The 25,635-nt window shown below is 42.6% G+C and overlaps 1 protein-coding gene across 1 annotated transcript; it reads right to left on the minus strand.

Annotated features, from left to right (window-relative positions):
- Nucleotides 1-15,096: 15,096 nt before the first annotated feature.
- On the minus strand, nt 15,097-20,039 carry LOC143804063 (uncharacterized). The gene is made up of 2 exons (XM_077281802.1): nt 19,865-20,039; nt 15,097-15,527 (listed from the first exon to the last, which is right to left on the minus strand). The coding sequence occupies exon 2, from the start codon at nt 15,508-15,510 to the stop codon at nt 15,097-15,099; it is 414 nt and encodes a 137-aa protein (XP_077137917.1). The 5' UTR covers nt 15,511-15,527; nt 19,865-20,039.
- Nucleotides 20,040-25,635: the final 5,596 nt, after the last annotated feature.

Raw genomic sequence — 25,635 nt, forward strand, 5'->3', positions numbered from 1 at the left:
TGAAGGCTGCCTAAGGTACCCCCACAGTGGAAACCCCAAAAAGTGACCCTATTTTGGAAACTACACCCCCAAGGAATCTTTTAGGGGGTATAGTGACCACTTTGACCCAACCAGTGTTTCACAGTAGTTGGAAACACTTGGTTGAGAAAATGGAAAAAGTGCATTTTTTACATGAAGGTGTCATTTTAGGCTCATTTTTTTATTTTTAAGAGGTGTACCAGCAAAAAATGCACCCCACTATTTGTTCACCAATCTCTCCCGAACACAACAACACCCGATATGTTGTCGTACACTGCAGTATTGGGGAACGGCAGGCCTCGGAAGGGAAGGAGCGCCAAATGACTTTTGGAGTGCAAATTTTACTGGAAGAAATCTAGGGGGCTATGTCACATTTGAAGACACCCTGAGGTGCCCCAACACACGCACACACACTGACACATACACGTTCTGTGCTGAACAGGACTCTCCGGTCTTCTCTGCAGAGCTCCTATCTCCCTCTGTAGAGGCTGACACCTCCCAGGCAGAGCAGTGAGACTACACAAGCTGGTCTATGAAGCACTTATGAGGCTTGCTTGGAAAAACTTCCTTCCATGGCTAGAAGAAAACCATGCAAGGGACCTTCACCATCTGGATGAAACACTGAAGAACATCACAAACTTTCGCATCAGTGTGTCGCAGGGATCCTTCGAAAAGCTCTTGGATAATGAATCTTGCACACTTACCCTGAAGCTCTTTCAAGTTTATCTTGAGACCCTCAGAAATGAACAACTCTCAGCATTCTGGATGTCATACTTGGACATGGTCGAGACCATGCTGGCCCTGGTTCGAGCTTCAAGAGAAGGCAACTGGATGCTTCACCTAGGAGCAATCCGACAGATGATACCATGGTGTTTTGCCTATGACAAGGTCAACTATGCCCGATACCTAACCTATTACTATGCCACAATGTCTCGGCTGCCCATAGAACACCCAGAGGTCCATGAATACTTCATGCAAGGTGGCTTTTCGGTCCAGATCGGTAGCAAGAATCCTTTTGGACGAATTCCTGTGGACCAGACCATTGAAGAGACAATCAACAAAGACACCCAGACACCAGGGGGCACAAAAGGCTTCAGCCTCAAAGTTGGAGCTGTTTCCAGGTTCTACCTGACATCAGAGTACCGCAGTATGTACTTGAGGCAGCTGAGGGCCCTGGTAGGCCAACAATATACTGACTTCAGCCATTCAGACCTACAGGTGTCTAGGATTAGAAGAGATGAAGCCGATGTCCAATCTTTCGTTCAACTGCTGGAGACAGGTTGGGTGAACCCCTTCAACAAAGAGCATAATGGTGAACTTATCAGTTTGTCAACAGCGACTGTAGCACCACCAGATGTAGCCAAAGACCTTCAAGGGGCATACAGTATAGGAGAGGATGCATATCAAACATTCAAGGATGAGCGTTTGGGTACCGATAAGCCAACTACATTGTTTCATGACAAGATGACGAAGAACAAACTTAAAACGTTCTCTAACATCCAAATGAAGACACGCAGACAAGGTCTTGGCAAGGAGGTAATTTTGAAGGCTGACAGAAACCTATTTGGCCAGATGATACTTGTAGCTGAGAACAGAAAGCTACAAATGAGTGATGTCTTGACTCATCCCCTGGGTCCATTGCCATGGGCACTTGCCAATGGTGATGGGTCTATCCGCAAGACCAACAAGGCTGCCCTCGCAAGGGAGTTGGAGAGGAATGCTCGTCCTGCAGAAGTGATCCCCGAGCCCTCTGCAACCATCATTGATGGGATGAGCCTGGTTCAGAAACTGAAGGGAAACAATGCAACATTTGGCCAGCTAGCAGGCACAGCAATGAGTCGCGCTATCCATGAGGGTGCTAAGAGCAAGCGCATTGATATTGTCTTTGACGTCTACAAGGAGACATCCATCAAAGATACAGAAAGAGTCAACAGATATGAAGGCACAGGGATCCATTTCAAGAACATTCAACATGGGCACAACATCCAGCAGTGGAAAAAGCTTCTAAGTAGTTCCTCCAACAAGGCAAGTCTCATAAAGTTTCTGGTAGAAGAATGGAAGGCGAAACACCACAGGGAGAAGCTTGAGGAGAAGGAGCTGTATGTCACATGTGAGCAGCTCTGCTTTAAGATCACCAAAGAACAGTGGGAAGAGGCTGCTGACCTTAAGTCAAATCAAGAAGAAGCAGACAAACGCCTCCTTCTCCATGCTCTTCATGCAGCAGAATCTGGTTACAAGTCGGTCATCATCACTTCGGAGGATACTGATGTCATGGTCCTGTGTCTGGGCATGTGCCACAAAATCCCATCCCACCTGTTCCAGAAATGCGGTACACAGAACCGGACAAGATTCCTGGATATCACCACTCTGAGCCGAACATTGGGAGGCAGCGTATGTGATTCATTGATTGGTATGCATGCATTTACAGGCTGTGACACCGTCAGTGCATTCGCTGGCCGTGGGAAGATGACGACACTCAAGCAGTTGAAGATGAACAAGACATACCAGGATGCCTTTCAGGAAGTTGGTCGTTCATGGGAAGTGTCTACCGAACTTTTTGAGAAGTTACAGGAAATCACCTGCCACATGTACCTGCCAACTACCCAAACAACTGAGGTAAACAGGCTCCGTTATCAGCTGTTCTGTGCCAGACGTGGAGTGGTAGAGTCAAGTCAACTCCCTCCTTGCCAGGACTGCCTTTTCATGCATGCACTGCGTGCAAACTACCAGGCTGCGATCTGGAGGAGAAGTCTGCAGAGCCAGCCATGGGTTGCAAACCCAACAGACTGCGGTTGGATGATAGATAACGACGGAAAGCTTGTTGTCAAGTGGATGCAAGGGGCACCAGCACCAGAAGCTATTATACAGCTACTGTCCTGCAAGTGTGTGCGGTCATGTGAACTTCCTCAGTGTACTTGCCTCAGCAATGGCCTGAAGTGCACAGACATGTGCAGATTACAGACATGCCAGAACAAGGGTACTGAAGACGAGCCAGTAGAACAACAGTCAGATTCAGAGTCCGATGTTGAAGATATTATGGAGTAACATATATATATATATATATATATATATATATATATATATATATATATATATATATATATATATATGCACATGACATGTTCAGTGTGTATTTACATAACTTGGATTAAATTTTGTTACAAATACTACATCTAGTCACTCCGGGTGGTACCGATATCGTCATATTTGGTTCTTGGCTCATGCTAAAATTCCTGTGGAACACCTAAAGGGTTAACAGTTTTTAAAAATGAGTTTTGAACAGCTTGAGGGGTGTAGTTTGCAAAATGGGGTAATTTATGGGTGGTTTCTGTTATGTAAGCCCCTTAAAGTGACTTCAGAAGTGACTTGGTCCTTTGAAAAGTGGGTTTTGCTGTAAATGTGAAAAATTGCGCATAAAACTATAAGCCCTATTACGTCGTAAAACAATAAGGTTTCATTTTCAAAATGATGCCAATATGAAGTAAACATGTGGGGAGTGTAAATTAATAACTATTATGGGGGGTATCAGTATTTTTGTAAAAAGCAGAGAATTTCAAAGTTAAAAAATTGCCGATTTTTCCAAAATTTCCGAATATTTAGCATTTTTTTATATAGAAAGGTAAAATATATTGACTCCCATTTAGCACTGACGTGAAGTACAATATGTCACGAGAAAACAATCTCAGAATGGCTTGGATAGGTGAAAGCGTTCCAAAGTTATTAGCCCATGAAGTGGCACAGGTCAGATTGGCTTAGGCACTTGGGTACAAATAGGCCTAGGGCTGAAGGGGTTAATAAGCTACGTATATGTAAGGGCTATCATATCAAAAAATAAACTACAGACATGCATCTACCTAAAAATACCAAAGAGAATTAGTCACTCCGCTTGGTACCGATATCGTCAAATTTGGTTCTTGGCTCATGGACTATATAAAGTAATTCCTCATTCACTACAAAGTCAGGGAATCTGGTGTCGGCCACCGGCTCTTGAGCAACCCCATTTAGCACAGTTACATTTTCAAATGTCCCTTTCAGGGTAAGATCATGCAGTTGAGCAGTCCCAAAATTTCCCTCAGAAACCACCAGTTACGGAAACTTGGCATCACTGGTCACCGTCTCGTCCTTCTCAACCGTCGGGACACGCAAAGTGAACTCCTCCCCCTCCAACTGCAATGGGCTTTCATCAGAGTTGAGCTGGCTCCTGTCTGAGACCGTTGGTATCCCCACCGTCCTCCATAAGTCCTAGAACAGGTTAAAGTCCCACCCTATTATCACCGGGTGTAGCAAGTCCTTAACAACCCTTATCTCATGGGTCTCAGCCCCACAGTTTGTTTTTATAGACACTCTGGTAACGGGGTAGTCCTTGGTGTCACTGTGGATACAGCTGACGCCCATGTGTTTCCCTGGGATGAACTAGTGGGGGAGTGTGGCCCTTATCCCTGAGTCCAATAGTCCTGATATCAGCACCCCATTTATGGTCACGAGACATGACTGAGACCCCTTTCTGGGCTGATAGTCCACACTGCAAGCGGGATAAGCATAATACAAGCAGTGCCTGTTGAGGCTGCAGTCCATCTTCTCAGAGGACAAAGGACAACGGTCAGCTATATGTCCCAGATTGAGATCTCCAGCAGAGCAAGTCTTTACCAATGGCCCTTGGCAGCCCCTCAGCGACCCTTTGGTGGCTCTACTACCCCTCTTTTGGGACTCGGGCTCCTGATGGGTACCCTAGTATGGAGATTCATCACCTCATGGCTTCCTTAGGGACCTTTCAACCACCTGGTACCTTTCTACGAGGCCCACCAGGTCATCTGCATTCCGGGGGTCTCCCTAGGCAACCCAGTTCTGCACCGGCCTAGGGAGGCAGTGAATAAATCGGTCCATGACAACCTGCTCAACCATCTGGGCTTGAGTGTAGGACTCTGGCTGCCACCATTCTGTACCAGATACAGTAGGTCAAACATCTGAGAGCGAGGAGGTTTGTCACCATAATAATCTCAGTAATGAACCCTTTGGGCTCTTACAGATATAGTGACCCCGGAGCGTGTCAATGTCATGGTTTTTAAATTTGGCATATTCCCGGGCATCTTGTAAGGCCAAGTCATGATAAGTCTGGGGTTCGCCAGTCAAATAGGGGGCCAGCATCTCTGCCCACTGCTCAGGGGGGCCAGCTTCTCCAGTTCTGCAAACTGCTCAAACACAGTCAAAAATGCCTCTACATCATCACCAGGGGTCATTTTCTGCATTGCTCATCTTAACGCCTTCCGGACTTGTGTCGTCACCTGCATTTGGACTTGTGGAATGGGTTTCCGGTCTTCCATGAAACCCAACTCAATCTGCTGCTGCTGTTGTCGAAACTGGTACTGTTGATGCTTCTGTTGCTATTGGAGTTGCTGATACTGCTGCTGTTGCATCTGCTGGGTAAGCAGCTTACTCGACTCCTGAAGTGCCCGCTGTTGTCTGCTGCGAGTTCACCAAATGCTTAATCAGGTCCTCCATCTTGTCTGTCGTCTCCTGGATTATAGCCGCCTTTACCCAACACATGCGGTTTATCCACCACTTCTACTCGTCTTCCCGAAATGTTGCCCGCTTTTAAAACACCACTTGTGGTAGTTCAGCTCTCTCAGCAATACATGAAGGTAGAAAACAGGAACACTGTCTCTTTAAGTCTTTTGTTGGTTTATTATACAGATGGCATAAACCAACATGAAGGGAAAAAAATAAACACAGCCCTTCGGGCAAAACAAGAAAACAAACTGCTGCAAAACATTCCATACACTTGCAGGGAAAGGTTAAGTCATTCCTCCTCATGACACAAACCACTGGAGATCCTGCTGAAGCAAGAATGCTTCTGGAGTCCAGCTATTTAAGCCCCAGACCACAACCTGGGGTGGAGATAAGGTGGACATCCTCCCACCCGCTCTAAGGATGTCCACATAAAAGCCCGCCCATTATACAAATTAGTTAACCCTTCATCACACTTAGTGTGCTGGAGGAAAAACTCTGGGTTTTATATCACGGATACCATTAAACACAGTGAAACATATCTCCCCTCCAGCACTTTACCAGTGACTTTGTTACAATATGCATCTTGGAATGTGTTTTTTTTCCTTAACCACCCACTCACAAAATAACATAACAAATGAAATTGTGGTTAAAATTGTAATTTGGTTTATAGAAAAAAAATCATATCATGTTATTGCAAAAATAATACATAAAGTAAATAATAAAGAAATAAAAATATTACAGAAAAAAATTGTGTGTGGGTCTGCCGCCTTAGGTAAGGGATTTTTTCCAAATTTTAACTATAAAAAGTCTGCTAAGGTGTGCAGGGTCTCTAGAATCAGAGAAATACACAGGGATACACACAGAAATCATGGGGATCCAGAACAAAAGAGTGGGCCCCCAGATCTGCAGCATTAGTGGCGATCACACTAAGCATTTCTCCTGTTCACCCCGGGGGTATATACTTTAACCTTTTACTGGCACTGTTACGTGATGCACTGTACTGACACTACAGTCTATGGGGTCATCTCTGCTGGCTAAGATGGCACTATTAATGGGGGCATTATGGACTCTGATATATGTCTGTCTTATTTATATACTGTTTAGGAGCACTCAAAGGCATATCTGGGGGGGGCAGTCCACAGGAGGGTGCAGTATGACCGCCTGATGCGGCAGTCCAAAGTGTGGGGAGGTATTTACTGTGAGGGGGTATATACTGTGTGTTCTGTGTGTATATTTACTGTGTGGGGGATATTTACTGTGTGTGTATGAGGGTAGTTACTGCCGTGGGGGGAGGTATTTACTGTGTGGAGGAGGTATTTACTGTGTGTAGTTACTGTGTGTGTGGGGTATTTTCTATGTGGGGAGGTGTTTACTGTGTGGAGGAGGTATTTACTGTGTGTGTGGGGGAGGTATTTACTGTCTGGGGGGGTATTTACTGCCTCCGGTGTCTTTACTGTGTGTTCAAACACCTACACGGGAACATACGCAGAAACTTGCGAGTGTGATGAGAGAAACTCATGCTAGTCTCTCGCATCAGTACCCGGCACTGCCACCGGCTGCATAGAAATACATACCACTGAACGCTCTAGTCCCGAGTGCCAGCGACAGTGCCGGGTATTGATGCGAGAGACTAGCATGAGTTTCTCTCATCACACTCGCAAGTGTGACCCCGGCCTATGACTAGATTCTGCGTATGTTCCCGTGTAGGTGTTTGAACACAAATTTTAAATTTCACTATTGAATTTACTGTTAAATTACAGTGGGGAAAAAAAGTATTTCGTCAGCCACCAATTGTGCAAGTTTTCCCACTTAAAAGATGAGAGAGGCCTGTAATTGACATCATAGGTAGACCACAACTAATTATAGTTATATTCTTGTACATAGGGGCAGTATTATAGTAGTTATATTCTTGTACATAGGGGCAGTATTATAGTAGTTATATTCTTGACAATAGGAGCAGTATTATAGTAGTTATATTCTTGTACATAGGGGGCAGTATTATAGAAGTTATATTCTTGTACATAGGGGCAGTATTATAGTAGTTATATTCTTGTACATAGGAGCAGTATTATAGTAGTTCTATTCTTGTACATAGGGGGCAGTATTATAGTAGTTATATTCTTGTACATAGGGGCAGTATTATAGTAGTTATATTCTTGTACATAGGGGGCAGTATTATAGTAGTTATATTCTTGTACATAGGGGCAGTATTATAGTAGTTATATTCTTGTACATAGGGGGCAGTATTATAGTAGTTATATTCTTGTACATAGGGGGCAGTATTATAGTAGTTATATTCTTGTACATAGGGGCAGTATTATAGTAGTTATATTCTTGTACATAGGGGGAGTCTTATAGTAGTTATATTCTTGTACATAGGGGGCAGTATTATAGTAGTTATATTCTTGTACATAGGGGGCAGTATTATAGTAGTTATATTCTTGTACATAGGGGCAGTATTATAGTAGTTATATTCTTGTACATAGGGGGCAGTATTATAGTAGTTATATTCTTGTACATAGGGGGCAGTATTATAGTAGTTATATTCTTGTACATAGGGGCAGTATTATAGTAGTTATATTCTTGTACATAGGGGCAGTATTATAGTAGTTATATTCTTGTATATAGGAGCAGTATTATAGTAGTTATATTCTTGTACATAGGAGCAGTATTATAGTAGTTATATTCTTGTACATAGGAGCAGTATTATAGTAGTTATATTCTTGTACATAGGAGCAGTATTATAGTAGTTATATTCTTGTACATAGGGGCAGTATTATAGAAGTTATATTCCTGTACATAGGAGCAGTATTATAGTAGTTATATTCTTGTACATAGCGATCAGTATTATAGTAGTTATATTCTTGTACATAGGGGGCAGTATTATAGTAGTTATATTCTTGTACATAGCGATCAGTATTATAGTAGTTATATTCTTGTACATAGGAGCAGTATTATAGTAGTTATATTCTTGTACATAGCGATCAGTATTATAGTAGTTATATTCTTGTACATAGCGATCAGTATTATAGTAGTTATATTCTTGTATATAGGGGCAGTATTATAGTAGTTATATTCTTCTACAAAGGGGCAGTATTATAGTAGTTATATTCTTGTACATAGTAGCAGTATTGTAGTAGATATATTCTTGTATATAGGGGCAGTATTATAGTAGTTATATTCTTGTACATAGGGGCAGTATTATAGTAGTTATATTCTTGTACATAGGGGCAGTATTATAGTAGTTATATTCTTGTACATAGGAGCAGTATTATAGTAGTTATATTCTTGTACATAGGAGCAGTATTACAGTAGTTATATTCTTGTACATAGGGGCAGTATTATAGTAGTTATATTCTTGTACATAGGGGCAGTATTATAGTAGTTATATTCTTGTACATAGGAGCAGTATTATAGTAGTTATATTCTTGTACATAGGAGCAGTATTACAGTAGTTATATTCTTGTACATAGGGGCAGTATTATAGTAGTTATATTCTTGTACATAGCGATCAGTATTATAGTAGTTATATTCTTGTACATAGGAGCAGTATTATAGTAGTTATATTCTTGTACATAGGAGCAGTATTATAGCAGTTATATTCTTGTACATAGGGGCAGTATTATAGTAGTTATATTCTTGTACATAGCGATCAGTATTATAGTAGTTATATTCTTGTACATAGGAGCAGTATTATAGTAGTTATATTCTTGTACAAAGGGAGCAGTATTAAAGTAGATATATTCTTGTACATAGGAGCAGTATTATAGTAGTTATATTCTTGTACATAGGAGCAGTATTATAGTAGTTATATTCTTGTACATAGGGAGCAGTATTAAAGTAAATATAGTCTTGTACATAGGAGCAGTATTATAGTAGTTATATTCTTGTACATAGGAGCAGTATTATAGTAGTTATATTCTTGTACATAGGGAGCCGTATTATAGTAGTTATATTCTTGTACATAGGAGCAATATTATAGTAGTTATATTCTTGTACATAGGAGCAGTATTATAGTAGTTATATTCTTGTACATAGGGACAGAATTATAGTAGTTATATTCTTGTACATAGGAGCAGTATTATAGTAGTTTTATTTTTGTACATAGGGAGCAGTATTACAGTAGTTATATTCTTGTACATAGGAGCAGTATTATAGTAGTTATATTCTTGTACATAGGGGCAGTATTATAGTAGTTATATTCTTGTACATAGGGGCAGTATTATAGTAGTTATATTCTTGTACATAGGAGCAGTATTATAGTAGTTATATTCCTGTACATAGGGGCAGTTTTATAGTAGTTATATTCTTGTACATAGGAGCAGTTTTATAGTAGTTATATTCTTGTACATAGGAGCAGTATAATAGTAGTTATATTCTTGTATATAGGAGCAGTATTATAGTAGTTATATTCTTGTACATAGTAGCAGTATTATAGTAGTTATCTTCTTGTATATAGGAGCAGTTTTATAGCAGTTATATTCTTGTACATAGGAGCAGTATTATAGTAGTTATATTCTTGTACATAGGGAGCAGTATTATAGTAGTTATATTCTTGTACATAAGGGCAGTATTATAGTAGTTATATTCTAGTACATAGGGGGCAGTATTATAGTAGTTAAATTCTTGTACATAGAGGGCAGTATTATAGTTGTTATATTCTTGTACATAGGGGGCAGTATTATAGTAGTTATATTCTTGTAAATAGGGGCAGTATATAAGTAGTTATATTCTTATACATAGGAGCAGTGTTATAGTAGTTATATTCTTGTACGTAGAAGCAGTATTATAGTAGTTATATTCTTGTACATAGGGACAGTATTATAGCAGTTATATTCTTGTACATGGGGCAGTATTACAGTAGCTATTTTTTGCACATAGGGAGCATTATTATAGTAACTATAGTCTTGTACATAGGAGCAGTATTGTAGTAGATATATTCTTGTACATAGGGGCAGTATTATAGTAGTTATACACATGTACATAGGAGCAGTATTGTAGTAGATATATTTCTGTACATAGGGGCAGTATTATAGTAGTTATATTCTTCTACATAGGAGCAGTATTATAGTAGTTATATCGTACATAGGGTCAGTATTATAGTAGTTATGTTCTTGTACATAGGAGCAGTATTATAGTAGTTATATTCTTGTACATAGGGGCAGTATTATAGTAGCTATAGTCTTGTACATAGGGGCAGTATTATAGTAGTTATATGCTTGTACATAGGGGCAGTATTATAGTAGTTATGCTCTTGTACATAGGAGCAGTATTGTAGTATATTCTTGTACATAGGGGCAGTATTATAGTAGTTATATTCTTGTACATAGGAGCAGTATTATAGTAGTTATATTCTTGTACATAGGGGCAGTATTATAGTAGTTATGTTCTTGTACATATGAGCAGTATTGAAGTATATTCTTGTACATAGGGGCAGTATTATAGTAGTTATATTCATGTACATAGGAGCAGTATTATAGTAGTTATATTCTTATACATAGGGGCAGTATTATAGTAGCTATAGTCTTGTACATAGGGGCAGTATTATAGTAGCTATATGCTTGTACATAGGGGAAGTATTATAGTAGTTATGTTCTTGTACATAGGAGCAGTATTGTAGTATATTCTTGTACATAGGGGCAGTATTGTAGTAGTTATATTCATGTACATAGGAGCAGTATTATAGTAGTTATATTCTTGTACATAGGAGCACTATTATAGTAGTTATATTCTTGTACATAGGGGCAGTATTATAGTAGTTATATTCTTTTATATAGGAGCAGTATTATAGTATTTATATTCTTGTGCATAGGAGCAGTATTATAGTAGTTATATTCTTGTACATAGGGAGCAGTATTATAGTAGTTATATTCTTGTACATAGGGGCAGTATTATAGTAGTTATATTCTTGTACATAGGGGCAGTATTATAGTAGTTATATTCTTGTATATAGGAGCAGTATTATAGTAGTTATATTCTTGTACATAGGGGCAGTATTATAGTAGTTATATTCTTGTATATAGGAGCAGTATTATAGTAGTTATATTCTTGTACATATGGGCAGTATTATAGTAGTTATATGCTTGTACATAGGGGCAGTATTATATTAGTTATATTCTTGTACATAGGGGCAGTATATAAGTAGTTATATTCTTATACATAGGAGCAGTATTATAGTAGTTATATTCTTGTACTGTATGATATATTAATTTGCACCAATAATTTTAATTTTGTGCAGATTTCCCCCTTAATATTTTTACCTTCTGTCATTGAGCAGATACTTATATCAGTATTTGCCAAATCTCTCACACCCCATAGGGTAACAGGATGACGACGTCTCTGATTTATGTATGGTAGGAAACACATGAATAAACACTCATCTCCCACAGGCTTCTATTTTCCATTAGTTGTTTGTATCCTCAGTTGTCTCTATTGTACCATCTGAGAATTAATTGAGATGATAAATTATAGTCTTGATGTCAGGGTTTATTACAGTGTCACTTTCTGTGCCGATCCAACAGTATCCAGATATAACAGGTCTGTGGATCTTATATTACCCATCAATTGTGCTTCATATTTTCACAACATAAGTAATTTACTGCTGGAGGGAAACATATCTGGAGAGGGAGGAGGGAGAGACAGCTGCAGAATTGTGCTTAGGATTGCGGTCACTTTACGTACCCCACCGGGCAGGAAGAATAAATGGAGTTTTCGCAGACTAGGAAGATGATCCACCAAGTCTTGAAATACATATGGCTACCTTCAACCAAGCTTCTTTAGCTCAAATGTATGGGCTGTGATATACATATGAGTGCCAGAGTTTATCACATGTAGCAGAAGGTGCTAACCAGGCATTGGCCATTAGAAATGTAACATAAAGACCATAAATGTCAGGAGACAGAAAGGTACAGCAGATATTAATTCTAGATGACATTACATAAATATATGGATCTGGTCAAAAGCATGTCAAATAAATAAGGACATAAATAGTATTAATAAATACATAATAAATAGTGATGAGCGAACGTGTTCACTCGAACCTGGTGTTCGATCGGACATTAGGGCGTTCGAAGGTGTTCGGTATTCGGCCGAACATCTCGCGGTACTCGAGTGAAATCTCGTTTTTGTTTTTCTCATTTTTGGCGGTTTTTCAAGGAGCCAATCATGTTAGGTGAGCCTTCTAAGCTACTAGCATGACGTAGGGACATGTACAAGACGAGAGCAGTGAGTGGCTGGCCAGATCAGGTGACCTGACCAGCCAATAGACTGCTTTCATTATGTTCGGCGCTTTCAGCCATTTGCAGTGTGAAAGAGCATAGGGACAGACGTGCTGGGGGGACTGGGAATTGATAGGGACTAGAGCAGGGACAAAGACCAGAATTAATCAGGCAGGCAGGGTGCAGAAATCAACAGCCCTTGTCAGGGCTAATCTACGTTTACTGGGAGTTGGAAGTTTCGCCCCCAGCAGTTCACCCCCAGCATTTCGCCCCCAGCAGTTTGCCCCCAGCAGTTCGCCCCCAGGTACACTTCACCCCCGAACATTTCGCCCCCAGCATTTCGCCCCCAGGATGTTTCGCCCCCGCACATTTCGCCCCCGCACATTTCGCCCCCAGCAGTTCGCCCCCGGATGTTTCGCCCCCGGATGTTTCACCCCCAGCAGTTCGCCCCCGGATGTTTCGCACCCAGCAGTTCGCCCCCGGATGTTTCGCCCCCGGATGTTTCGCCCCCAGCAGTTCGCCCCCGGATGTTTCGCCCCCAGCAGTTCGCCCCCGGATGTTTCGCCCCCAGCAGTTCGCCCCCGTATGTTTCGTCCCCGGATGTTTCGCCCCCAGCAGTTCGCCCCAGGATGTTTCGCCCCCAGCAGTTCGCCCCCGGATGTTTTGCCCCCGGATGTTTTGCCCCCAGCAGTTCGCCCCCGGATGTTTCGCCCCCAGCAGTTCGCCCCCGGATGTTTCACCCCCAGCAGTTCACCCCTAGATGTTTCGCAGCAGCAGTTTGCCCCCGGATGTTTCGCCCCCGGATATTTCGCACCCAGCAGTTCGCCCCTGGATGTTTCGCACCCAGTAGTTCGCCCCTGGATGTTTCAACCCCAGATGCTTCGTCCCCAAGCAGTTCACCCCCGGATGTTTCCCCCCAGCAGTTCGCCCCCCGGATGTTTTGCATCCAGCAGTTCGCCCCCAGATGTTTCTCCCCCAGCAGTTCGCCCACAGATGTTTCACCCCCAGATGTTTTGCCCCCAGCAGTTCATCCCTGGATGTTTTGCCTCTAGCAATTTGCTCCTGGATCTTTCACATCCGGGAAAGACCTGCCTGAACTGAACATTGGCAGGTTTGCTTATCACTAATAATACACCATATGAGTCTAAGATATATAATTCTGATCAAATTAGTTTTTTTATTTTAAAACTTTGTTTTCTAGATGAGTAATTTTACAAACAGACAGGAAAATAGTAGGATTTCATTGGTTACTAAGGAGGTCGTGCCCCTTTGGTAGCAGAACGGATCCTGGCTCCCTATGATACATTCAGGGCTGCTTGTTCACAGCCCTATGCAAAGCTCCCCTTCACCCTCCGCTCATGTGCTCTGTCCTGGACAAGAGGAGGGCTCCCCCTGCCTGTGTAAAGCCATTACAGGATGGAACACATAGGGGGGCTTTGCAGAGGGCTGTAAACCAGCAGCCCTTTATACATCATAGGGAATATATTGCTAGTTGCATGCTCCTGTGCAGCCACACCCTCTAGAATCCATCCACAAGTACTGCTACTAAGGAGAAACAACCTCCTTAGCAACCACTGAAATCCTGCAGCACATGGAGCTTTAACTTGGATGAGACTTTTCACACAGAAGTGAAGCTGCTGGGAGGTCTCCTTTGGAAATGAATATCATGGGCACAGGTACTATAACATACCATATTTTTTGTAGAGTTATGCTTTAACTGTATGTATCAAAACTGTTTTAACAAGAAACATAAAAAGGTATAGAGGGGAAGGATTAGAGAAAAAGAGAAAATACAAATTACAGGTTATAATGCTTGAATTATTTTACAGCTAAGAACACTGCTCTCAAAACATACAATATGTGACCATGAACTAAAATTCAAAGCTGTAGGCAATGCCTCTCAGATAATCCATCAAGCTTCTATTATTGAAATCTTGCACGATACGTTTAACCCTTGCTGAAATTGCAGCATACTTTTTGTTTCTTGCAGCAATGGGATTTCCTGCTATTATCTGAATAATTTCAAAACTATGGAGCTCTTGCTGATGTTTCAGACAGTTAATGAACCGGTATATATTTTGGGAAAGAGTACCACATGTTTCTCGAAAGCTACGGTGCCATCCTTCGACATCATTATTTGTTCGCTGTTGATCATTCAATGTTCGCTCATACACATTCCAGAATTGAATTGGAAACAAAGGTGCTTGACGTCCTCTGCGATTCATTCGACCGATATAGCTGTCTTCAAAATAGTTAGCAATAGGTATTGCTTCTTGTGGAAAGTCAGGATCTTCCACCAACTCTTCAAATGATTGCACAACATTCTGTGGTGGTAGAAAGGCCAGGGCAGGTATCATGGTATCCAACGGGCAAATTCATGGTCACCTTGGTATTGCATCTTGAGTCCTTCATTTTGAACTTTACGCCAAACCGACTGTGATAGGTGGAAAAAGCCACCAGTCTTCACAAGGTTGGGGAACTCACTTTCAAATGCCTGTATTGCAGCTAGTTCAAAATCCAACATCAGGTTGTCTGGCTGCAGTCCAGGCTGCAAGTTCTTCAGCTCTTGCAGCAACCTCTGGTATGTAGAACGGCTCTTGTCTGTCAGCACGGTGTACACTAGCGGAACAACAAGGCCGCTGTGGACTACATGGATTGTGTAAAGTTGCCTAAACAAGGCTGGTGTAGTGAAAAACATGCCATCAGCAAACCACTCTTTACTTTGTGCCAGTAGATGGAGATTGTCTCTTGTTCCAAATATCAACATACGGCTGTGTCCATTTCCTAATTTAAAATGAAAGTATTAGTAGAGGAAATAACAGAAAAAGTGTAACAAGCAGCAGACAGAGAATTTTGGGATAAATTCACAAAAAAAAATATCCTAATCAGAAGCCTCTGTTCATATCTCACATTAAAAACTCACATTTTGCTCCAGATTTTCGGATTTCATAATAAAAAAACTGAAGCAAAATCTAGTGTGAAGGGGCCAACCAATAGTTTTTTACAACATATATTGTCCCAGTGGAAAATGATATATTTTTGTTTAAAATTAAAATTACTTCCAAACTTGAAATAGGTCACATTTTTAGGGTACCTTTAGACCCTTCAACTAGACGGCCGTTCAGCACGTCCGATCGCCGCCATGCTGAACAGCTGTCTAGTTGACAGCCTCATCCAGACGCGGCGTGCGGCTAGACGTCTGAATAAATGACTGGGAGGGCCGCCCGCCTGAATGAGGTGTTCCATTCAAGCGGATGGGCGCGCTAGTCGTCGGGTGGGCAGGGCGGACGTTCGTGACTATGCTGTCTCATTGAGAGGATTGTGCAGGATGCCAAAAACGCCAGTAAAATCACCAGTGTGCTTTTGGCCTAAGGCATAACTGAATGGTCCATTAGGCTGGGGTCATATGCAGTATTAATGTGTAAATCCCATCCACATGCTGATGAAAAAATTTTGTTTACAAAAAAAAAACATGCAGTGCAGCATGTCAATGTATGCTGCCATTATACAAAGAAAATTCCAGCCATTCAGATAAGAGGCTGAAATCCTGCACTAAAAGCTGCACCTAAATCCATAGAGTTAAGTGAAGAGTTTGATACAGAATTAGGGTACGACAATAGTGGCCACAATTGCAGGCACAAATAGATTCCTGTGGGATCTGCAGTTGCTACCGCAATTACAGCCGATGTGGAGATGCCGCTCCGCAATCCCCTTCCATCAGTGGGCACGAGGCCTCAGGCTTTATCCAGACAAGCTGGATTTACAGGCGTATTCCGTGCTGTGTTTCCTGAATGAAACCCGCCCTTTCATGTCTATGGTGCGGGTTACGGGCAGATTCCGGCTGGGGCCAGAAAACGCCCCACCGGAAAATAGCTTCAAAGCTATTTTCCGGCGGATCCCGTGCTTAACTTGCCCATTCAAGGGAATGGGCAAGAGGGAAACCTCCTGAAAAATGCCTGCAAACCACTGGAAAAACGCTTGGTTTAGGCAATAGCAAGGCATGGCCACGCCCATAGCAGAGCTTGGCCACGTCCCCTATTTGCAGAAGCGTTTTGCCAAAGCGCTTAAAAAGTGCTTGCAAGCAGCAGGCAAAATGCCTCTGCAAATCATGGCGTATCTCACCTGAGCTCTGGAGTTCAGCCCGACCTGTCCACGGATCTGCAGGACTGAACTACGAAAGCCGAGGAATCAGCCGGCGATGGCAGTTCAGCCCATGCATGCCCCAGACAGGCGAGGCTGAACTCCGGGGCAGCATCCAGGACAGGTATAGCCAGTACAATGCTGCATATTTGGAATTAGTGCTGGCCGATCCAATCACTGAAGATCGTAATTTATTACGATTTTCAGGCTGATCGTTATTTTAAATTACGATCCGATTTGTAGCCAGATCATGATGATGATCAGAATTAGAAATCGGAATCCTCCGTAATCTGAAAACACTGTCCGGGCATACATGCCCGAACAGTGTGCGTTATATATATATATATATATATATATATATATATATATATATATATATATATATATACACACACACACACACACACACACTGTACGGGTGTACAGCGTGTGTGCATATTTAGCTTTAGTAATTGGCACCAGGCTGCACTGTTAAAAAATAAACAAACCCAGTTACTCACCTCTTTCTCCAGTGTCCAGTACTGGCTCCGGCTCTTAGCCCAGCAGTGCAGGGAATCCCGAAATCCGGGCGGCGCATTGCCGCCTCTGTGCCTGCCGTACTATAACTACAATGGAGAGTGATCCCAGCACCGCTCACTAGACGGTCCTGGGAAAGCACCACATCACGTCACAGAACAGCCCGGCACATGTGCAGAGGTGGTGATGCACAACCCAGAATGCATAGCGTTGGGATTTCGGAATTCCCTGCACCGCCAGAGACAGCGCTGGACACCGGAGAGAGTTGAATAACTGGGTTTGTTTATTTTTTAACAGCGCAGCTTGGAGCCATTATACAGTACAGACCAAAAGTTTGGACACACCTTCTCATTTAAAGATTTTTCTGTATTTTCATGACTCTGAAAATTGTACAATCACACTGAAGGCATCAAAGCTATGAATTAACACATGTGGAATTATATACTTAACAAAAAAAAGTGTGAAACAACTGAAAATATGTCTTATATTCTAGGTTCTACAAAGTAGCCACCTCTTGCTTTGATGACTGCTTTGCACACTCTGGGCATTCTCTTGATGAGCTTCAAGAGATCATCACCGGGAATGGCCTTCCAATAATCTTGAAGGAGTTCCCAGAGATGCTCAGCACTTGTTGGCCCTTTTGCCTTCACTCTGCGGTCCAGTTCACCCCAAACCATCTCGATTGGGTTCAGGTCTGGTGACTGTGGAGGCCAGGTCATCTGGCGTAGCACCCCATCACTCTCCTTCTTGGTCAAATAGCCCTTACACAGCCTGGAGGTGTGTTTGGGGTCATTGTCCTGTTGAAACATAAATGATGGTCCAACTAAACGCAAACAGGATGGAATAGCATGCCGCAGCAAGATGCTGTGGTAGCCATGCTGGTTCAGTATGCCATCAATTTTGAATAAATCCCCAACAGTGTCACCAGCAAAGCACCCCCACACCATCACACCTCCTCGTATATGCTTCACAGTGGGAACCAGGCATGTAGAGTCCATCCGTTCACCTTTTCTGTGTCGCACAAAGATACGGTGGTTAGAACCAAAGATCTCAGACCAAAGCACAGATTTCCACTGGTCTAATGTCCATTCCTTGTGTTCTTTAGCCAAAACAAGTGTCTTCTGCTTGTTGCCTGTCCTTAGAAGTGGTTTCCTAGCAGCTATTTTACCATGAAGGCCTGCTGCACAAAGTCTCCTCTTAACAGTTGTTGTAGAGATGTGTCTGCTGCTAGAACTGTGTGTGGCATTGACCTGGTCTCTAATCTGAGCTGCTGTTAACCTGCGATTTCTGAGGCTGGTGACTCGGATAAACTTATCCTCAGAAGCAGAGGTGACTCTTGGTCTTCCTTTCCTGGGGCGGTCCTCATGTGAGCCAGTTTCTTTGTAGCACTTGATGGTCTTTGCAACTGTTCACAATTTTTCGGACTGACTGCCCTTCATTTCTTAAAGTAATGATGGCCACTCGTTTTTCTTTACTTAGCTGCTTTTTTCTTGCCATAATACAAATTCTAACAGTCTATTCAGTAGGACTAACAGCTGTGTATCCACCAGACTTCTGCACAACACAACTAATGGTCCCAACACCATTTATAAGGCAATAAATTCCACTTATTAAACCTGACAGGGCACACTCGTGAAGTGAAAACCATTCCCGTGACTACCTAATGAAGCTCATCAAGAGAATGCCAAGAGTGTGCAAAGCAGTCATCAAAGCAAAGAACCTAGAATATAAGACATAATTTCAGTTGTTTCACACTTTTTTGTTAAGTATATAATTAAACATGTGTTAATTCATAGTTTTGATGCCTTCAGTGTGAATGTACAAATTTCATAGTCATGAAAATACAGAAAAATCTTTACATGAGAAGGTGTGTCCAAACTTTTGGTCTGTACTGTATATATGCAAGAAAGCTGGAAGAAGAGTGGCTCAACTGAGATTGTTGCTGAGGACTCAGTGTGCTGCTAGAGCAGGGGTTGGCTTCCGCCCGTACTTAACATGCATCCATGAAGAAAGACCTCCGCACTGCTGAAGTCCTATACAAATCCTTTATTGCATTACAAAGTTCCAAAAGTGCCAGACCACCATCACCCACCCACATATATACATATATACACACACACTGTTTGGGCGTACAGTGTGTATATATATATATATATATATATATATATATATATATATATATATATATATATATATAAATAGCTCTGGAGAATTAATTCCAATCTTTTGGTATGATCAGCCCGATCTGATCCTATCTTTCCAGTAATCGGCCAACACTAGTTGGAATCAGTAGGCCTCGCTACATTATATTACCCTCAAAGTTTCCCTTGAAGGCAAAAATCACATAGTATTTTATATCAGCACCTTACAGTCTAGCATTTTTCACATTTGTGCAAAATAAACTTTGCAGTAATTATGCATAATGGAATTGTTTTAATACAATGTTCAATGGTTAAGTAGCTTACCAGAGTCATGCAGAAGGAACTGCTGCTGGACACCATCAATACTGATCTCCTGGAACTCCAGGGGGATAACAAGTTGATCAAGGGTTTGAGGTAACCTTGGGATATTGCCAAGTTGCCTTGCTAATCGTATTGTCCTCTTCAGTGATGCTTTCCTTGGGAGAAGTGCTGCAACATTAGAATGGGCTCCTGAAATGACATCTGTGAGAATCTGTTGTGGTGTCTCCTGTGTTGTCCTTGCCCTGGTGACTGCCTCATTAACAAGTCGGATTGCTTCAGGTCTTGCAGCTTGTGCTGCGTGACTGTGAAGATTGACTACTTTCACAACTTCGCCAGATTCTTCATTGGTCCAAACACGTCCCTTGTAAGTCGACCGTTTTTCACATACCCAGATGGAATGGACATCATCAGCGGTTCGTTTGGAAAATAAGTAAATGTGATTCTCATGGACCAACTTCCTCCTTCCACGTTTGGACAGAACTGAATTCATAGTTGTAGAAAGTGAATTGCTGTGGAAGCTGACTGATTTTTTGTGGCAGTACACTTCGCTCTTTGTGGAGATTTCAGACACTGCTATATTCTGATGTACAGGTGGAATAAAAGCTAGTCTAATGTAACTTGCAGGACATGTGACCTGCTACTTGTTACATCTGCAACAAAACTTGCAACAAAGCAGGTCAGTGCTGGGTCAGGTAAAAGTTCAAAATTGTTTAGATTTTAGGCCTCTTGCACACTGTAATTTTAGAGTGGTTTCACACTTGTGTTTGTGGCCGCCAGAGGTCAATCCGCTCTGGATCTGACATCCAGCTGACCCCGGGGCAATGCTGGCGGAATGCTGGCATTCCGCTCGCATTGCCCATAGAAGTGAACGACTCGGTTCCTCGATCTGCAGCCGCCCGTTCGCTTTTGTAATGCCGCATTCCGCTATCAGTGTCAGAATAAAAAGAAGAGCTTTTTCTTCTTTTCGTTTCGCTGCAGGTTAGCGGAATGCGGCATCACAGAAGCGAACGGGCGGCCTGTAGTGCATATGTAGCGGAAGTGTGAAAGCACCCTTATGCTGCCACTGTTTTAGAACTCCAAAGCACGTGCTTTACTGGCATTTTTCAGAGCGCTTTTGTGAGCGCGCTCGGTAATGACCCATAAGATACAGGCTATTGATGAATGCTAAGTGCTCAAAAATAGCTCCTGTAATAAAATAAAAAGAGCTGGCCGAAACAACTCCTCGCTTTTCCAGCCATTGACTTATTTACTATATAACTGTCTAAGGGTCACTTTCGTCTTTCTGTCTGTAACGTTTTATTCGTATATTCATTTGTCGCGGCGTCTGTCAAGTCTCTGATTGGTCATGGCAAAACACCCACGACCATTGCCACGACCAATCAGCGATGGTCACAGTCTGCCAGAAAAATGGCCGCTGCTTCACTGCCCTGCACTCACTGCTGACCGCTCACACAGGGTTAATGCCAGCGTTAATGGATCGCGGTGTACCGCACTCCGTTAATGCTGCTATTAACCCTGTGTTACATAGTTACATAGTTATTGAGGTTGAAGGAAGACTTTAAGTCCATCTAGTTCAACCCATAGCCTAACCTAACATGCCCTAACATGTTGATCCAGAGGAAGGCAAAAAGAACCCATGTGGCAAAGAGTAAGCTCCACATTGGGGAAAAAAATTCCTTCCCGACCCCACATACGGCAATCAGACTAGTTCCCTGGATCAACGCCTTATCAAGGAATCTAGTGTATATACCCTGTAACATTATACTTTTCCAGAAAGGCATCCAGTCCCCACTTAAATTTAAGTAATGAATCACTCATTACAACATCATACGGCAGAGAGTTCCATAGTCTCACTGCTCTTACAGTGAAGAATCCGCGTCTGTTATTATGCTTAAACCTTCTTTCCTCCAGACGTAGAGGATGCCCCCTTGTCCCTGTCTCAGGTCTATGATTAAAAAGATCAGCAGAAAGGTCTTTGTACTGTCCCTTCATATATTTATACATTAACATAAGATCACCCCTTAGCCTTCGTTTTTCCAAACTAAATAGCCCCAAGTGTAATAACCTATCTTGGTATTGCAGACCCCCCAGTCCTCTAATAACCTTGGTCGCTCTTCTCTGCACCCGCTCCAGTTCAGCTATGTCTTTCTTATACACCGGAGACCAGAACTGTGCACAGTATTCTAAGTGTGGTCGAACTAGTGACTTGTATAGAGGTAAAATTATGTTCTCCTCATGAGCATCTATGCCTCTTTTAATACATCCCATTATTTTATTTGCCTTTGTAGCAGCTGCCTGACACTGGCCACTGAATATGAGTTTGTCATCCACCCATACACCCAGGTCTTTTTCATTGACGGTTTTGCCCAGAGTTTTAGAATTAAGCACATAGTTATACATTTTATTACTTCTACCCAAGTGCATGACCTTACATTTATCCCCATTAAAGCTCATTTGCCATTTATCAGCCCAAGCTTCTAGTTTACATAAATCATCCTGTAATATAAAATTGTCCTCCCCTGTATTGATTACCCTACAGAGTTTAGTGTCATCTGCAAATATTGAAATTCTACTCTGAATGCCCCCTACAAGGTCATTAATAAATATGTTAAAAATAAGAGGGCCCAATACTGACCCCTGTGGTACCCCACTGCTAACCGCGACCCAGTCCGAGTGTGCTCCATTAATAACCACCCTTTGTTTCCTATCCCTGAGCCAGCTCTCAACCCACTTACACATATTTTCCCCTATCCCCATTACTCTCATTTTATGTAACAACCTTTTGTGTGGCACCGTATCAAAAGCTTTGGAAAAGTCCATATACACTACATCCACTGGGTTCCCTTGGTCCAGTCCGGAACTTACCTCTTCATAGAAGCTGATCAAATTAGTCTGACATGAGCGGTCCCTAGTAAACCCGTGCTGATACTGGGTCATGAGGTTATTCCTCTTCAGATACTCCAGTATAGCATCTCTTAGAATGCCCTCCAGGATTTTACCCACAGTAGAGGTTAAGCTTACTGGCCTATAATTACCGAGTTCAGTTTGTGCCCCTTTTTTGAATATTGGCACCACATTTGCTATACGCCAGTCCTGTGGTACAGACCCTGTTATTATGGACTCTTTAAAGATTAATAATAACGGTCTATCAATGACTGTACTTAGTTCCTGCAGTACTCGGGGGTGTATCCCATCCGGGCCCGGAGATTTATCAATTTTAGTTATTTTTAGACGCCGCTGTACTTCCTGCTGGGTTAAGCAGGTGACATTTAATGGGGAATTTTTATCACTAGTCATTTTGTCTGCCATGGGATTTTCTTTTGTAAATACTGATGAAAAAAAGTCATTTAGCATATTGGCCTTTTCTTCATCCTCATCCACCATTTCACCCAGACTATTTTTAAGGGGGCCAACACTGTCATTTTTTAGTTTCTTACTATTTAAAAGTTGTGACCAACTTTTCACTATTGATCGTGCCTATGCAGCATCAATAGTGAAAAGATGTAATGTTAAAAATAAAAAAAATTTAAAAAAGTTATTCTCACCCCCTCAGATGTCGCGCTGTCCTCCGCCCCTCTCTCCAGTGCACGCCGTGCCTTCCGGTCCGAATGATGCTATGCGTCCAGGACCTGCAATGATGTCACGGTCATGTGACCGCAACGTCATCGCAGGTCCTATGCTCAGACCGGAAGCCACTGCCAGCACTGCAGAGAGGCGCGAGGACTTCAGGGCCCGTGGCTGAGGTGAGTATATCTTTATTATTTTTTTTTTAACACGAATATAGTGCCCACATTCCTAGACTACGTGGGCAGTGCAATATACTATGTGACAAGTGCAATATACTATGTCGGCTGGCCAATATACTACATGTGCTGTGCAATTTACTACGTGGACTGTGCAATTTACGTGCGCTGTCCAAAATACTACTTCGGCTGTCCAATATACTACATGGCCTGTGCAATGTACTACGTGGACTGTCCAATATACTACATAACCTGTGCAACATACCACGTGGCTGCGCCTTCTAGAATACCCAATACGTTAGAATTGGGCCACCATCTAGTATATTCAAAATTGGCAATCTTCTTAGCGATTTTCCAGTGCTTAGCACTTGGGAAAGTGGCTACTGTGAAAGAGGTCTTAGGGCTAAAACACAAGGCCAAAATTCCCTGCCTAATTTTGGGCCAAAACATCTGGGGGGGCAAAAAGCTGGGGGTGAAACATCCGGGGCAAACTGCTGGGGGCGAAACATCGGGGGCGAAACATCCGGGGTGAACTGCTGGGGGCGAAACATCCAGGGGCGAAACATCCGGGGGCGAACTGCTGGTGCAAAACATCCGGGGGCGAACTGCTGGGGGCGAAACATCCAGGGGCGAACTGCTGGGGGCGAAACATCCGGGGGCGAACTGCTGGGGGCGAAACATCCGGGGGCGAACTGCTGGGGGCAAAACATCCGGGGGCGAACTGCTGGGGGCGAAACATCCGGGGGCGAACTGCTGGGGGCGAAACATCCGGGGGCGAAACATCCGGGGGCGAACTGCTGGGGGCGAACTGCTGGGGGCGAAATGTGCGGGGGCGAAATGTGCGGGGGCGAAGTGTACCTGGGGGCGAACTGCTGGGGGCGAACTGCTGGGGGCGAACTGCTGGGGGCAAAACTTCCTAAAACCACGTTTACTACTACTAGTCCTCTCTTGTATTTGCTGGCTAGCTGTGTGGCAGCTGGGACCAGGAGTGCAGCGGCCGCCATCTTAGCTGCGCACTCACTGTCTCAGTGCCAAGTCTCAATCTCAGTCTCCAAGTCAATCTTTATAGGCATTAGGCATTAGGCAGGGATCGTGTGTGCATTAGGCTGGGCTTTATAGTGCGGCGTCCGCCATTTTGGGCGAACGCCGCACTATTAGAATATCGGCTGCTGGATGTTCCTCAGACTCCATTTAGCCTCCAGCACACGCTGTCTGTAACCTCATTTGTGCTGCTGTCTGGGACTTGTAGTGCCTCAGACTCCAGCACACGCTGTAACCTCATTTGCGCTGCTGTCTGGGACTTGTAGTGCCTCAGACTCCAGCACACGCTGTAACCTCATTTGTGCTGCTGTCTGGGACTTGTAGTGCCTCAGACTCCGTAGAGTGGTACAGCACACGCTGTCACCTCATTTAATAATAATAATATTAATTAATAACAATAATTAATAAATTAAAAAAGGAAATATTTGCGGCCTAAAAATAAAACCGCATAAGATATAAAAATGCATTTTTGAGTGATACAGATATACCACACCTGGCCCAAAAATATTTGTTTAGCGTACACATAAGCGCAGTGTACAGAATACGCAATTCTGCCACATATATAGTATATATATATAGTATAGAATACCCTACATTCTAATCCAAGGTTTTGTGTGTCCAAAAAACCGCATTAGATAAAAATTGCATTTTTATAGCACGCCATATCTAATAGTTAAAGAAATAAAGGGTATTTGATGTGAAGAAATACCACAAATATAAACACAGTTTTATATCTGTTACTGGTACCCAAGTTTTGTGGTTCAAAAATACGCTCTGTATTTAGTGACTAGGCCTGTTGCCAGATTTGTGCACGCCATATCTAATAGTTAAAGAAATAAAGGGTATTTGATGTGAAGAAATACCACAAATATAAACACAGTTTTATATCTGTTACTGGTACCCAAGTTTTGTGGTCCAAAAATACGCTCTGTATTTAGTGACTAGGCCTGTGGCCAGTTTTGTGCACGCCATATCTAATAGTTAAAGAAA

This window comes from Ranitomeya variabilis, chromosome 2 (assembly GCF_051348905.1).
Source record: "Ranitomeya variabilis isolate aRanVar5 chromosome 2, aRanVar5.hap1, whole genome shotgun sequence".
Lineage (NCBI taxonomy): Eukaryota > Metazoa > Chordata > Amphibia > Anura > Dendrobatidae > Ranitomeya > Ranitomeya variabilis.

What these genes read in the sequence shown, in the direction of transcription:
- LOC143804063 (XM_077281802.1), bottom strand. Translation starts at nt 15,510, where the DNA reads ATGTTGATATTTGGAACAAGAGACAATCTCCATCTACTGGCACAAAGT.